Source organism: Cololabis saira, chromosome 18 (genome assembly GCF_033807715.1).
Source record: "Cololabis saira isolate AMF1-May2022 chromosome 18, fColSai1.1, whole genome shotgun sequence".
NCBI lineage: Eukaryota > Metazoa > Chordata > Actinopteri > Beloniformes > Belonidae > Cololabis > Cololabis saira.
The window spans coordinates 35,586,827-35,602,599 of record NC_084604.1 but is presented as its reverse complement, the minus strand read 5'-3'; the positions used below and the strand labels follow the sequence as shown (position 1 = coordinate 35,602,599).

Sequence of the window (15,773 nt, the reverse complement as noted above, 5' to 3'; positions counted from 1 at the left end):
CCGCTTCCTGATTCAAACATCTGCCGGCCCCGCCCCCCGACCAATCAGTGGCGAGTAGGGTGATGACGGCCCCGCCCCCCGACCAATCAGTGGCGAGTATGGTGATGACGGCCCCGCCCCCCGACCAATCAGTGGCGAGTAGGGTGATGACGGCCCCGCCCCCCGACCAATCAGTTCCCTGTAATGTGGTGACCTCAGAAATATTCCCGGCTCAGCCCGGTTACAACCTTGGCAGAATGGTTACAGAAAAAGTAATAATTAAAATAGTAGGGTTTTACTAATATTTATAACTTACAAATATTTAAAAAATTAGGAAAAAAAAGTTCCACACATTTTATCGCTATGTTGGTCTGTCCTAAGCCAGTAGGTCAAATGAAAGGAATAGCTGAGACTTAGCTCAGCCAGATTATTGCGGTATTTGGTGCCAGAGGTTGGGAGTTCAAGCCTGGCAATATGCCCGAAACTTTTGTCAGCAATTTTTGTGTTTTTTTTACATCAAAATGTTCGTCTCTGTCCTGTGACGACGCACATTACTTCTCTCTTTCAAAAGTGTTACCGTGGCGACGCTAGACACGAAAAAGCGCTCGTCCCATTCATCTGATTGGTCCATATTTGATAGTTCTCCAAAAGTCACCAAATTTTGCATGCAAGCCAGGCCTGGCGATACATTTGATATTTCATGGTTTGCATTAATGGGCGTGGCCTAACGGCTCAACAGCGCCCCCTAGAATACTTTTCTCTGCCATAACTTTTGAATGGTTTGACATAGAGAGTTGTGGGTGGTGTCATGGGACTCTGTAATGAGTCCTTAAGCTTCGTTGGCCTTAATTAGCCCCGCCCCTTCTTCTGATTGGTTGTCCCTTTTTTCTGCTATAACATTGGAATGGTTTGACATAGAGAGTCGTGGGTGGTGTCATGGGACTCTGTAATGAGTTATTTTGCATCGTTGGCCTTAATTAGCCCCGCCCCTTCTTCTGATTGGTTGTCCCAATTTTCTGCCATAACTTTGGAATGGTTTGACATAGAGAGTCCCGCTTCCTGATTCAAACATCTGCCGGCCCCGCCCCCCGACCAATCAGTGGCGAGTAGGGTGATGACGGCCCCGCCCCCCGACCAATCAGTGGCGAGTATGGTGATGACGGCCCCGCCCCCCGACCAATCAGTGGCGAGTAGGGTGATGACGGCCCCGCCCCCCGACCAATCAGTTCCCTGTAATGTGGTGACCTCAGAAATATTCCCGGCTCAGCCCGGTTACAACCTTGGCAGAATGGTTACAGAAAAAGTAATAATTAAAATAGTAGGGTTTTACTAATATTTATAACTTACAAATATTTAAAAAATTAGGAAAAAAAAGTTCCACACATTTTATCGCTATGTTGGTCTGTCCTAAGCCAGTAGGTCAAATGAAAGGAATAGCTGAGACTTAGCTCAGCCAGATTATTTCGGTATTTGGTGCCAGAGGTTGGGAGTTCAAGCCTGGCAATATGCCCGAAACTTTTGTCAGCAATTTTTGTGTTTTTTTTACATCAAAATGTTCGTCTCTGTCCTGTGACGACGCACATTACTTCTCTCTTTCAAAAGTGTTACCGTGGCGACGCTAGACACGAAAAAGCGCTCGTCCCATTCATCTGATTGGTCCATATTTGATAGTTCTCCAAAAGTCACCAAATTTTGCATGCAAGCCAGGCCTGGCGATACATTTGATATTTCATGGTTTGCATTAATGGGCGTGGCCTAACGGCTCAACAGCGCCCCCTAGAATACTTTTCTCTGCCATAACTTTTGAATGGTTTGACATAAAGAGTCGTGGGTGGTGTCATGGGACTCGGTATTGAGTCCTTGACCTTCATTGGCCTGAATTAGCCCCGCCCCTTCTTCTGATTGGTTGTCCCAATTTTCTGCCATAACTTTTGAATGGTTTGACATAGAGAGTCGTGGGTGGTGTCATCAGACTCTGTATGGAGTCCTTGACCTTCATTGGCCTGAATTAGCCCCGCCCCTTCTTCTGATTGGTTGTTCCTTTTTTCTGCTATAACTTTTGAATGGTTTGACATAGAGAGTCGTGGGTGGTGTCATTTCTGATATGCTTATGGGGGGCGGTGGACGTGAGTGCGAGGGCCCGTTCATCGCTGCTTGCAGCTTTAATTATTATTATTATTTTTCTTCTGACAAAGTGATGGCCTTTTTGCCCCCCTTAACATGCCCAAAAAGTCACCAAATTTTGCACCCAAGTCAGGCCTGGCGAAAAATTTGATATTTAATGGTTTGCATTAATGGGCGTGGTAAAATGGCTCAACAGCGCCCCCTTGAAAACTTTGTGCCTCAAGCCCCACGATACGGTTTGACGTACATGCACGAAAATCGGTACACACCTGTATCAGTAAACAACTTAAAGAAAAGTCTCTTGGCGACATGGCCGAAACAGAACAGGAAGTCGGCCATTTTGAATTAATCGTGTCACTTTGGCGCAATTTATGCCATTCCTTCGGCAGTTAATTCAGCCCGAACCGTAACGTGCACCCAGGTGTGTTATACATCACAATGTGCGTCTCCCTCCTGCGACCACACGCATTACTTTTCTCTTTCAAAAGCGTTACCGTGGCGACGCTAGACGCCAAAAAGCGCGCCCACTCTTCATCTGCTTGGTTCAGACAGAAAAAACTTTGCGCCTCAAGCCCCATAATACGGTTTGACGTACATGAACGAAAATTGGTACACTCCTGTATCATGTCGCAACTAAAAGAAAAGTCTCTTGGCGCCATGGCCGAAACCGAACAGGAAGTCGACCATTTTGAACATTCTGAATTAATGGCGTAATTTTGGAGCAATACATGCAATTCCTTCGAGAGTTAATTCAGCCCGAACCGTATCGTGAACCCAGATGTGTTATACATCAAAATGTGCGTCTCCATCCTGCGACTACACGCATTACTTTTCTCTTTCAAAAGTGTTACCGTGGCGACGCTAGACGCCAACAAGCGCACCCCCTCTTCATCTGATTGGTCCATATTTGATAGTTCCCCAAAAGGCACCAAATTTGGCATGCAAGCCAGGCCTGGCGATAAATTTGATATTTCATGGTTTGCATTAATGGGCGTGGAAAAAAGGCTCAACAGCGCCCCCCGGAAAACTTTGTGCCTCAAGCCCCACAATACGGTTTGACGTACATGCACGAAAATCGCTACACACCTGTATCATGGCAAAACTTAAAGAAAAGTCTCTTGGAGCCATGGCCGAAACCGAACAGGATGTCGGCCATTTTGAATAAATTGTGTCATTTTGGCGAAATTTATGCCATTCCTTCGGCAATTAATACCGCCCAAACCGTAACGTGCACCCAGGTGTGTTATACATCAAAATGTGCGTCTACACCCTGCGACACCACGCATTACTTTTCTCTTTCAAAAGTGTTACCGTGGCGACGCTAGACGCCAAAAGGCGCGCCCCCACTTCATGTGATTGGTACATATTTGATAGTTCTCCAAAAGTCACCAAATTTTGCATGCAAGCCAGACTTGGCAATAAATGTGATATTTCATGGTTTGCATTAATGGGCGTGGCCTAACGGCTCAACAGCGCCCCCTAGAATACTTTTATCTGCCATAACTTTTGAATGGTTTGACATAGGAAGTTGTGGGTGGTGTCATGGGACTCTGTAATGAGTCCTTAAGCTTCGTTGGCCTTAATTAGCCCCGCCCCTTCTTCTGATTGGTTGTCCCGATTTTCTGCTATAACTTTGGAATGGTTTGACATAGAGAGTCGTGGGTGGTGTCATCAGATTCTGTATGGAGTCCTTGACCTTCATTGGCCTGAATTAGCCCCGCCCCTTCTTCTGATTGGTTGTCCCTTTTTTCTGCTATAACTTTTTAATGGTTTGACATAGGAAGTCGTGGGTGGTGTCATTTCTGATATGCTTATGGGGGGCGGTGGCCGTGAGTGCGAGGGCCCGTTCATCGCTGCTTGCAGCTTTAATTATTATTATTATTCTTATTATTTTTCTGACGAAAGGAGGGCCTTTTTGCCCCCCTAAACGTGCCCAAAAAGTCACCAAATTTTGCACCCAAGCCAGGCCTGGCGAAAAATTTGATATTTAATGGTTTGCATTAATGGGCGTGGCAAAATGGCTCAACAGCGCCCCCTTGAAAACTTTGTGCCTCAAGCCCCACGATACGGTTTGACGTACATGCACGAAAATCAGTACATGCCTGTATCATGACGTAACTTAAAGAAAAGTCTCTTGGCGTCATGCCCGAAACCGAACAGGATGTCGGCCATTTTGAATTAGTCGTGTCATTTTGGCGAAATTTATGCCATTCCTTCGGCAGTTAATACGGCCCGAACCGTAACAAGCACCCAGGTGTGTTATACATCAAAATGTGCGTCTCCATCCTCCGACACCACGCATTACTTTTCTCTCTCAAAAGCGTTACCGTGGCGACGCTAGACGCCAAAAAGCGCGCCCACCCTTCATCTGATTGGTTCAGACAGAAAAAACTTTGCGCCTCAAGCCCCATAATACGGTTTGACGTACATGAACGAAAGTCGGTACACACCTGTATCATGTTGCAACTTACAGAAAAGTCTCTTGGCACCATGGTCGAAACCGAACAGGAAGTCGGCCATTTTGAACATTCTGAATGAATCACGTAATTTTGGAGCAATATATGCCATTCCTTCGAGAATTAATACGGCCCGAACCGTATCATGAACCCAGATGTGTTATACATCAGAATGTGCATCTCTATCCTGCGACTACGCGCATTACTTTTCTCTTTCAAAAGTGTTACCGTGGCGACGCTAGACGCCAAAAAGCGTGCCCCCCCTTCATCTGATTGGTCCATATTTGATAGTTCCCCAAAAGGCACCAAAATTGGCATGCAAGCCAGGCCTGGCGATAAATTTGATATTTCATGGTTTGCATTAATGGGCGTGGCAAAATGGCTCAACAGCGCCCCCTGGAAAACTTTGTGCCTCAAGCCCCACAATACGGTTTGACGTATATGCACGAAAATCATTACACACCTGTATCATGGCACAACTTAAAGAAAAGTCTCTTGGAGCCATGGCCGAAACCGAACAGGAAGTCGGCCATTTTGAAATCTGATTGGTCCATATTTGATAGTTCTCCAAAAGTCACCAAATTTGGCATGCAATACAGACTTGGCGATAAATTTGATATTTCATGGTTTGCATTAATGGGCGTGGCCTAACGGTTCAACAGCGCCCCCTAGAATACTTTTCTCTGCCATAACTTTTGAATGATTTGACGTAGGAAGTTGTGGGTGGTGTCATGGGACTCTGTATGGAGTCTTTGAGCTTCGTTGGCCTTAATTAGCCCCGCCCCTTCTTCTGATTGGTTGTCCCGATTTTCTGCTATAACTTTGGAATGGTTTGACATAGAGAGTCGTGTCTGGTGTCATCAGATTCTTTATGGAGTCCTTGACCTTCATTGGCCTGAATTAGCCCCGCCCCTTCTTCTGATTGGTTGTCCCTTTTTTCTGCTATAACTTTTTAATGGTTTGACATAGGAAGTCGTGGGTGGTGTCATGGGACTCTGTAATGAGTTCTTAAGCTTCATTGGCCTGAATTAGCCCCGCCCCTTCTTCTGATTGGTTGTCCCTTTTTTCTGCTATAACTTTTGAATGGTTTGACATAGGAAGTCGTGGGTGGTGTCATTTCTGATATGCTTATGGGGGGCGGTGGCCGTGAGTGCGAGGGCCCGTTCATCGCTGCTTGCAGCTTTAATTATTATTATTATTTTTCTGACGAAAGGAGGGCCTTTTTGCCCCCCTAAACGTGCCCAAAAAGTCACCAAATTTTGCACGCAAACCAGGCCTGGCGAAAAATTTGATATTTTATGGTTTGCATTAATGGGTGTGGCAAAATGGCTCAACAGCGCCCCCCGGAAAACTTTGTGCCTCAAGCCCCACGATACGGTTTGACGTACATGCACGAAAATCAGTACACACCTGTATCATGGCACAACTTAAAGAAAAGTCTCTTGGAGTCATGCCCGAAACCGAAAAGGATGTCGGCCATTTTGAATTAATCGTGTAATTTTGGCGAAATTCATGCCATTCCTTCGGCAGTTAATACGGCCCGAACCGTAACGAGCACCCAGGTGTGTTATACATCAAAATGTGCGTCTCCATCCTCCGACACCACGCATTACTTTTCTCTTTCAAAAGCGTTACCGTGACGACGCTAGACGCCAAAAAGCGCGCCCACCCTTCATCTGATTGGTTCAGGCAGAAAAACCTTTGTGCCTCAAGCCCCACAATGCGGTGTGACGTACATGAATGAAAATCGGTACACTTCTTTATCATGTCGCAACTTAAAGAAAAGTCTCTTGGTGCCATGGCCAAAACCGAACAGGAAGTCGGCCATTTTGAACATTCTGAATTAATCACGTAATTTTGGAGCAATACATGCCATTCCTTCGAGAATTAATACGGCCCGAACCGTAACGTGCACCCAGGTGTGTTATACATCAAAATATGCGTCTCCATCCTGCGACTACACGCATTACTTTTCTCTTTCAAAAGTGTTACCGTGGCGACGCTAGACGCCAACAAGCGCACCCCCCTTCATCTGATTGGTCCATATTTGATAGTTCCCCAAAAGGCACCAAATTTGGCACGCAAGCCAGGCCTGGCGATAAATGTGATATTTCATGGTTTTCATTAATGGGCGTGGCAAAATGGCTCAACAGCGCCCCCCGGAAAACTTTGTGCCTCAAGCCCCACAATACGGTTTGATGTACATGCACGAAAATCGGTACACACCTGTATCATGGCGCAACTTAAAGAAAAGTCTCTTGGAGCCATGGCCGAAACCGAACAGGAAGTCGGCCATTTTGAAATCTGATTGGTCCATATTTAATAGTTCTCCAAAAGTCACCAAATTTTACATGCAAGACAGACTTGGCGATAAATGTGATATTTCATGGTTTGCATTAATGGGCGTGGCCTAACGGCTCAACAGCGCCCCCTAGAATACTTTTCTCTGCCATAACTTTTGAATGGTTTGACATAGGAAGTTGTGGGTGGTGTCATGGGACTCTGTAATGAGTCCTTAAGCTTCGATGGCCTTAATTAGCCCCGCCCCTTCTTCTGATTGGTTGTCCCGATTTTCTGCTATAACTTTGGAATGGTTTTACATAGAGAGTCGTGGGTGGTGTCATCAGATTCTTTATGGAGTCCTTGACCTTCATTGGCCTGAATTAGCCCCGCCCCTTCCTCTGATTGGTTGTTCCTTTTTTCTGCTATAACTTTTGAATGGTTTGACATAGAGAGTTGTGGGTGGTGTAATTTCTGATATGCTTATGGGGGGCGGTGGACGTGAGTGCGAGGGCCCGTTCATCGCTGCTTGCAGCTTTAATTATGTATTATTATACATGCTTAGTAGCAGATCTTAGTTGATACATCCTTTTTATTATTTCATTGTCCTATGTTTTTTATGTTGTTGTAACACCACAGAGTTGCTATCTAATTTCATTGTTCGCACTGCTTATAATGAAAATAAAGGAATTGAATTGAATTAAATTCTTCATCCACATATATAAAAGTTACAATAAACCTCATTTAATTCTTCCCTGTGATTAAAACACAGATTCAGGACAGTAAATTACTGAACTCATGGGACTTTGAGCATCCTACGGTTGTTATCTTGCTCTTGTTGATTTGACTGTGATAAAGTGGTGATTGAGAGTGTGTTGTGCGTGTCTCACCTCTTCCACCAGCTGCAGCATACGACGGGTGCTCTCCAGCGACTGCAGGGACACAAAGAAGACGTTTACGTTCACAGGAAATGAGATGATTCCTCCTAACAGGTTCAGTCATCGTGAAATAAAAACATACCTTCCTTATACGATCAGAGAAAACTAGCAAGTTTGTGTGAAAAGAACTGGAGACTGAACTGATTATACAGCAGGACGCACACACACACATAGAGACAAACACACACACACACACGAATGTGAGACGAAGCTCATGGGTGTTTTTCTGCAACAATGGTTGCAGAATAGTTGGACCTCGGGGGGGGGGAACCTGCTGGGAAGACTGGCGGCCGTCTCCAATGTTTTAATATTCATGATAAATCTTCACCACTGTAGAATCAGGACTTAGACAATGTTTGGAAATATCCTTATAAACCTCTCCGATCCTGGCTGACATTTTTCCTCATTGACATTGTGTTTACATGCAACCTAATAGTTCAGATTGGAAAACCAAACATTGATGATTGATTAATCCAGAGCTTTTGATCAGCACCTGGCTGCCAACAGCCTTGACTTTTAACCTACTTTTTGTTAAATAAATACAGAACTTCCTTCCTTCCTTCTTTTTTCCCTTCATTCCTTCTTTCCTCCTGCTCTCTCCTTCCTTATTCCCTTCCTCTTTTCTCCCTTCCTTCCTTCCTTCCTTCCTTCCTTCCTTCCTTCCTTCCTTCCTTCCTTCCTTCCTTCCTTCCTTCCTTCCTTCCTTCCTTCCTTCCTTCCTTCCTTCCTTCCTTCCTTCCTTCCTTCCTTCCTTTCTTCCTTCCTTCTTTTTTCCCTTCCTTCATTCTTTCCTCCTGCTCAATTCCTTCCTTATTCCCTTTCTCTTTTCTTCCTTCCTCCCTTCCTTCCTTCCTTCCTTCCTTCCTTCCTTCCTTCCTTCCTTCCTTCCTTCCTTCCTTCCTTCCTTCTTTTCATTCTCCCTTCCTTCCTTCTTTCCTCCCTTCTTCTCTTTCTCCCTTCCTTCCTTCTTTCCTTCTTTTCATTCTCCCTTCCTTCCTTCTTTCCTCCCTTCTTCTCTTCCTCCTTCCTTGACCCGGAGACAGCACAAGGGTTAACATCTTTTGCCGTCTTCGTGGAGGTTTCATGGAGGACGATTCGGCTCCGGAACTGCAGCTACTTTTGGATCGAGCGACTCATGAGTGCTTGTTTTCTTTGGGGCAAGCTGCAGCTCTGCTGATAAAAATAACTGCAGTTTTATAATAAAAGGAAGCTTTGATCCCCCCCAGCCCCCCACTCCCACTCCGGGGGGGGAGGAGGTTTATTATTAGTCTGTGCGGCGGCAGATATGGAGCTGCACTCCGGCCGATGAAGCACCAGAGGACGGCGGATATTTGGTCCTTATTATAACGACACAGCAGAACTGATCTTCTCTTCTTCTTGATTTGCTTTAATTCATCTTTTCTTTGTTTCTGTTCCTGCACGACACTTGAGCGCGTGACACTCAGACGAGCTGCTGCCGTCGTCTCTGCGATGGAAACTGTTATTCTACCGGCGCCATTTTGTGCATCACCCGGCACTCATGCACGTGTGCGTGAGCGTTTAGTTTAGTATTCCGCTCAGCTGCGGCAGTCGTTAGTCACGTGTGAAGCTGGAGAGGTCTGGAGATGAGCCGCTCCGGGCCGTGACAAAGACTCCAAACACACACCAGCACAGACACACACATTCCTGCACACGCAGTACCCAGCATGCCTCACAAACGCACTCTCGGGGGGTTATATAACGTCGGATCCATGGCCGGCACACCAGCAGGGCCGGCCCAAGCCTCCATGGGGCCCTAAGCAAACTGTGATTTTGGGGCCCTCTATTACTGCCAATAATACTGATTATTGATCATTCACACACCCACTATAAACTTATTTAATGTTCTTCCCTGCCATTACAAATACACTTGTGAAACTACCGTATTTTCCGCACTATAAGGCGCACCTAAAAGCCTTTAATTTTCTCAAAAACCGGCAGTGCCTTATAATGCAGTGCGCCTTATACAGTATATGATCATTACGGTAATTTCTGTTACTGTAGTCAGGGGGATTGTGGGTAATGTAGTTGGTTAGCTAAGCTAAGCTAAGATGTGGATCTTTCTGACCAACATAGAGGTCACTGCAGCTCTTTAAACTATAAACAACACACATTTTTACACAATTTTCGCCTAAAAGATATACTATCTTTTAGCCCTGTGTCATCTAGGAACAACAGAGACACAAAATACAAAAACTGGAATACTCATAGGACCATAAGGATTCAGCAAATGTATAATATACCCCTACTATATCATTGTTTTAGGTCATTGTGAGCCTTAAACTAGAAGAGCATCATTAGGCTCCTATGAAACTATAACAGCCACTAGGTTAATGTCACAAACTGGTCTTTATCATGCATATACAGGACATAAAGGAACCAGCTTAGTTTTATAAACAAGCATCTAAAGTGCAATTTTCTGTAGGGGCTGGGTAACTTCATGAGCTGATAACTATGATCCAGCTGCCACTCAGGAAGGTTATCATACCAAAATATCATCTATAGACATGGATCTTTTCAAAAATGATAAGTAAGTTTGTCACCTTGAGTGGAACTAATATCTGGTCTGGACCATGGACTACTAGTGGTCATGGGGCTCTAAGCAGTCGCTTAGTTGGCCTATGCCTTGGGCCGGCTCTGCACACCAGCATGTACATGCACCAGGTTAGACGTGTTTGGGACTGGTGTTTGGGACTGGTGTTTGGGACTGGTGTTTGGGACTGGTGTTTGGGACTGGTGTTTGGGACTGGTGTTTGGGACTGGTGTTTGGGACTGGTGTTTGGGACTGGTGTTTGGGACTGGTGTTTGGGACTGGTGTTTGGGACTGGTGTTTGGGACTGGTGCTGGTCAGCGTGCGGCTCTCACCTCGTCGGCCAGCTGGTCGGCGCGCTGCTGCATGTCGGACAGCTCATTGCGCATGTCGGCGTCGTCTGCCATGGCTGCTGGATGTGAGGGGTGGAGAAGGTCTCCGACAGGGACGAGAAGATCCTAACGGGAGTCAGGGGTGGGCTGCAGGAGGACGAGAAACACACACAGCTGTCAGCATCCATCCTTTTCATATAGGTGAAACACGTAAAAGCAGGTTTGTTTGGGACGTAAACAACCCTGTTACCACCATCCTTTCTGTTGCTATGGAAGCTGTGAGGAGGCTGAAGATGATCATGACCAGTACTGGAGTTGAGGGGGGATGAGGGGGGATGGCATCCCCCCGTGAAATAAAAACGGTCCAAATCATCCCCCCTGTAAAACTGCCATCCCCCCTTTCCATCCCTTATGTCATTTCATCAATGAATGTGGTTTTACTGCTATTTCAACATTTAGAGTCATCACCAGAAAAATAACTTATTTGACAATTTTCACCTGTTTCAAGCTAATTTTCACTTGAAATAAGTAGGAAAATCTGCTAGTGGGACAAGATTTATCTTCTTATTACAAGCAAAAACATTTTGTTCCACTGGCAGATTTTTCTACTTATTTCAAGTGAAAATCTACTTGAAACAGGTGAAAATTGTTGTTTTTTCCAGTGATGAGTCTTGTTTTAAGTGTAATGAGATTTTTTTTTACTAAAATGAGACATTTTAACTAGAAATAAGATAAATATTCTTGTTAAGATTGTGAGTTTTTGCAGTGATCCATGTTACTTATCCTGTGAAGGACAGAGTCATATTGATAAGTTCAGAAAAGTGTTTTTTATTGTTGTGTTTTGATGTATTTGATGTAAGCCCAGTGGATATTTAAAGCTTACAGAAGGCTGCATTTAACTGCTGCTATGCCATTCCTGCAGTATTTCTGCAGGTGTTTTGGTCAGTGCTATTATTTGTAATATATTATATTATTTGTAATCAGTACAAATTATCTGTCCCCATATGATAAAATCCACCATCCCCCCTGATTTTCTTTTACAACTGGAGTACTGATTGTGACACACTGTGCCATGTGTCAGAGCGGTTAACAGTCATCCCTGGACATGTCTGCAGGACGTCCTCACAAACAGTCCCTGGGTTGAATTCAGCTTCATTTAAACCTTCAAGGATCAAATCGGCTTTTCTCTCTTCCAACTTTCAGTGATCCTGCCATGATGCTGCATCCAGGGCCCCGGAGGAACAGGAAGACTCATAACCCCGCCCCCACGCCCGGTGAGAGGAAGAGACGATCTGTTCATGGATATACAGTATAATCAGGTTTACCTGAACAGCAGCCGGGGCCCCGAGCCCAATGAGAGCAGATATGTTTTCAGGGACCTCAGCAGTGGCGGCTGGTGCTAACATTTTTTGGGGGTTGCGCAATTGACCTTGGCATACATAGGGGTGTAACCAGTACTCGAGTTGAGGGGGGATGAGGGGGGATGGCATCCCCCCCTGAAATAAAAACGTATACGAAAATATACGAAATATTAAAAAAATCATCCCCCCTGTAAAACTGCCATCCCCCTTTCCATCCCTTATGTCATTTCATCAATGAATGTGGTATTACTGCTATTTCAACATTAAACCCTGATATACTGGGTCGTTTATGTAACACTCTAACTGCTGCTATGTCATTCCTGCAGTATTTCTGCAGGTGTTTTGGTCACTGCTATTATTTGTAATATATTATATTATTTGTAATCAGCACAAATTATCTGTCCCCATATGATAAAATCCACCATCCCCCCTGATTTTTTTTTACAACTCGAGTACTGGGTGTAACGGTACACAGAAGTCACGGTTAGGTACAAGCTTGGTACAATGGGGAATAAAGAAAGGTAGAAATAATATTTTGGTCCTTTAATTTTGAACAAATGTAACCATTCAACAATAATGGCTTATTGGTCCCAAGTTGCAGTGGAAAAAGAAAACTGAACATAAAGTAGGGGTTTAACATTTCAACAAGTCCACTGTTATTATTAGTGCCAGCTGCGCCAAGAGGCACGCCTCCTCCAAAGCTATACCATAGCAATGGAGGAGGAGTGCGCCAGAGGCACTATTGTTATTGTGTGGATTTATTATTTTGCTTATTCATTTTCCGGACAGATTTCGGTTTGCTACTCCTCCTACAGATTTCAGACGACCGAGGCACATCATATATGAAAACGTGCGGCTCGATCTGGAATAGTGTGTTCTGAGTATTGGTGTTGAAATTCCCATTTTTCCCAAAGTTATTCCCAAAAGACGGCCAAAAAAACCCATTCAAAGCGGATGGGAAAACGTCAAAAAAAAAAATCACCTTTTTTCTGAGTCATCTAACTTTCCCATACCTGCACGTAGAAATGTCATCCAAACTTCAAAACGGAGGAAAACTTCTCTTCTCTCCAAAACACCAACCAGTTTTTTCCTACGATGTACACTTTTCAAGATATGAGCACTCAAGCAGGAAATCACTTTTTTGTCAAATCTAGAGTGGAGCTGTCATTTTCTAGAGTGCGAGAGAGAGTAAAAAAATAACCTTAATTTTTATTTGTAACTCGAGCTCACGGCCAAACCGTGAAACCTGGAAAAATATTTTTTGGTCAGAATGTAGACATACGTGTTGGGATTAATAAAATGTGACTTTGACAGGCGGGTATATGCACAAAATTTAAACGGGGAGGGCTAAAGCTTTCTTCAAAAAAATCTCACTTTGTTTTCGCACTGCCGTTACTAACACATTTGAAGGAATATCTGAATAAAATTAAGATTGTCAGAATCTGCTGGGTTCTGTGTCTCTTACAATGTCTTTGTTTTTCTGCTAAGAGCTACGGTTTTCTCACAAATCAGAGTTATTTGAGAACTTGTCACAAGGCAAAATCTGGGGTTTTCTCACAGCTATTCTGGAATGTTCCTCAAGTCGAGGTTCTTGTTGCCGGGGCAACCAGAGCTCAGCTGCTGACTGATTGACTGAGCCAGAACTAGTCACATGACTCAGTCAGTACAGACTTTAACCTGTATATATAAATATATACATTTGTATATTATATATACAAATTAGCCCCACCCCTTCTTCTGATTGGTTGATATGTTATAGTCCAATAACCTTTGAATGGTTTGACATAGAGAGTCATGGGTGGTGTCATTGGACTCAGTATTGAGTCATTGACCTTCATTGGTGCAAATTAGCCCCGCCCCTTTTTCTGATTGGTTTATATGTTATAGTCCAATAACTTTTGAATGGTTTGACATAGAGAGTCATGGGTGGTGTCATTGGACTCGGTATTGAGTCCTTGACCTTCTTTGGTGCAAATTAGCCCCGCCCCTCCTTCTGATTGGCCGATATGTGAGTCCTTAACCTTTATTGCTTGCAAAATGAAGCAATGTACACAAATGGGCAGCAGCCCGCCATGGCACTCTCGAAATTTCTGTGAGGAAATTGTCTAGTTTTGAATTGTTCTTTTCTTCCTGGTTTGGATTTAAGATTAAGATTCCCAGAATATTCAAATTTTTTGAGATAGGATATTTGAGTTTTCTTAAGCTGTAAGCCATGATAAGCAATATTAAAATAATAAAAGGCTTGCAATGTTTAAGTTGATTTGTAATGAATCCAGAATGTATGACATTTTTGTTTTTGTAATTGCATTACAGAAAATCACAATATTCACATTTTCTGAAACAGTCCTGTATAATAAAAACATCTTGGAACCAAATACATAATTAAACAACATATAATTACTATTGACAGTCACCCACAGACTGAAATAACACCTTCTTGTAATAATTATATGCAACTTACACATGTCCAGAGATGTCCACAGCAACATCTCCTATCACTATCATACAGCTCATATCACAAACCCTGTCACAGTCTGGACCATAAAGCCTCGCCGAGTCGTATCATAGAATATAAAAGCCGTATGCATTTATATTCATCCAAAAACAGCTGCGTCATAATTCAGAGCTGCGTCCCGCGCAGGCGTGTTCTGGTCACGGCATTAATTCAGTTCATTAATTCAGATCTTCCCTCCGTCTCCTCCTCGTCCTCCTTCTGCATCGCCTCACATCGGCAGCGGTCCTGCCGGGTTACATAAACGACCCAGTATATCAGGGTTTAATGTCTGAGCCCGGGCAGATTAAAGAAGAATCCTTCAGGACGAGCCGCGCAGGGAGGACAGGGAGCCATCGTCCAGTCCAGGCAATTACACTCTAACGGGCCACACTGACCTTTCGCTTTACATCTCAATAAGAAGCGTCACATTTGACGTGTTAGTTGCCCTTTGCACCGCCTGCATCTTTACGACACATTCTGTATTTCTCTGGATCTGACATCTATTGTGGTCTCATTTTCCCAAACCTTTCATGTTTTTGTGTCTGCTCCGGCTGATAAATGCTTAACCCTTGTGCTGTCTTTGGGTCAAGGGAGGGTGAAGGGAGAAAAGAAGGAATGAAGGAAGGGAGAAAAGATGGAATGGAGTAAAGAAGGAAGTAAGGAAGAAAGGAGAAAAGAAGGAAAGAAGGAAGGAAGTAGGAAAGGGAGTAAGGAAGGGAGAAAAGATGGCAGGGAGGAAAGAATGGAGAAAAGATGTAAGGAAGGGAGAAAGGAGAAAAGAAGGAAAGAAGGAAGGAAGTAGGAAAGGGAGTAAGGAAGGGAGAAAAGATGGAAGGGAGGAAGGGAGAAAAATGGAAGGAAGTAAAGAAGGAAGTAAGGAAGAAAGGAGGAAAGAAGGAAAGAAGGAAGGAAGTAGGAAAGGGAGTAAGGAAGGGAGAAAAGATGGAAGGGAGGAAGGGAGAAAAGATGTAAGGAAGGGAGAAAGGAAAAAAGAAGGAAAGAAGGAAGGAAGTAGGTAAGGGAGTAAGGAAGGGAGAAAAGATGGAAGGAATGGAGAAAGGAGAAAAGAAGGAAGGAAGGGAGAAAAGATGGAAGGAATGGAGAAAGGAGAAAAGAAGGAAGGAAGTAGGAAAGGGAGTAAGAAAGCGAGAAAAGATGGAAGGGAGGAAAGAAGGGAGAAAAGATGGAAGGAAGGGAGAAAGGAAGGAAATAATGGAGAAAAGGAAAGAAAGAAAGAAGGGAGGGAAGAAGGAAGGAATGG

General features: G+C 44.1%; 1 protein-coding gene across 1 annotated transcript in view; it reads right to left on the bottom strand.

The window, feature by feature from the left end:
• Positions 1 to 15,773, bottom strand: part of snap25a (synaptosome associated protein 25a) — a 78,868-nt gene that overhangs the window by 37,145 nt on the left and 25,950 nt on the right. Inside the window, exons 2-3 of the mRNA XM_061746455.1 lie at positions 10,661 to 10,804; positions 7,730 to 7,771 (exon numbers count right to left, since the gene is read on the bottom strand). Coding sequence (XP_061602439.1) covers positions 7,730 to 7,771; positions 10,661 to 10,732 — 114 coding nt within the window. The 5' untranslated portion in view covers positions 10,733 to 10,804. The remainder of the gene's footprint in view (positions 1 to 7,729; positions 7,772 to 10,660; positions 10,805 to 15,773) is intronic.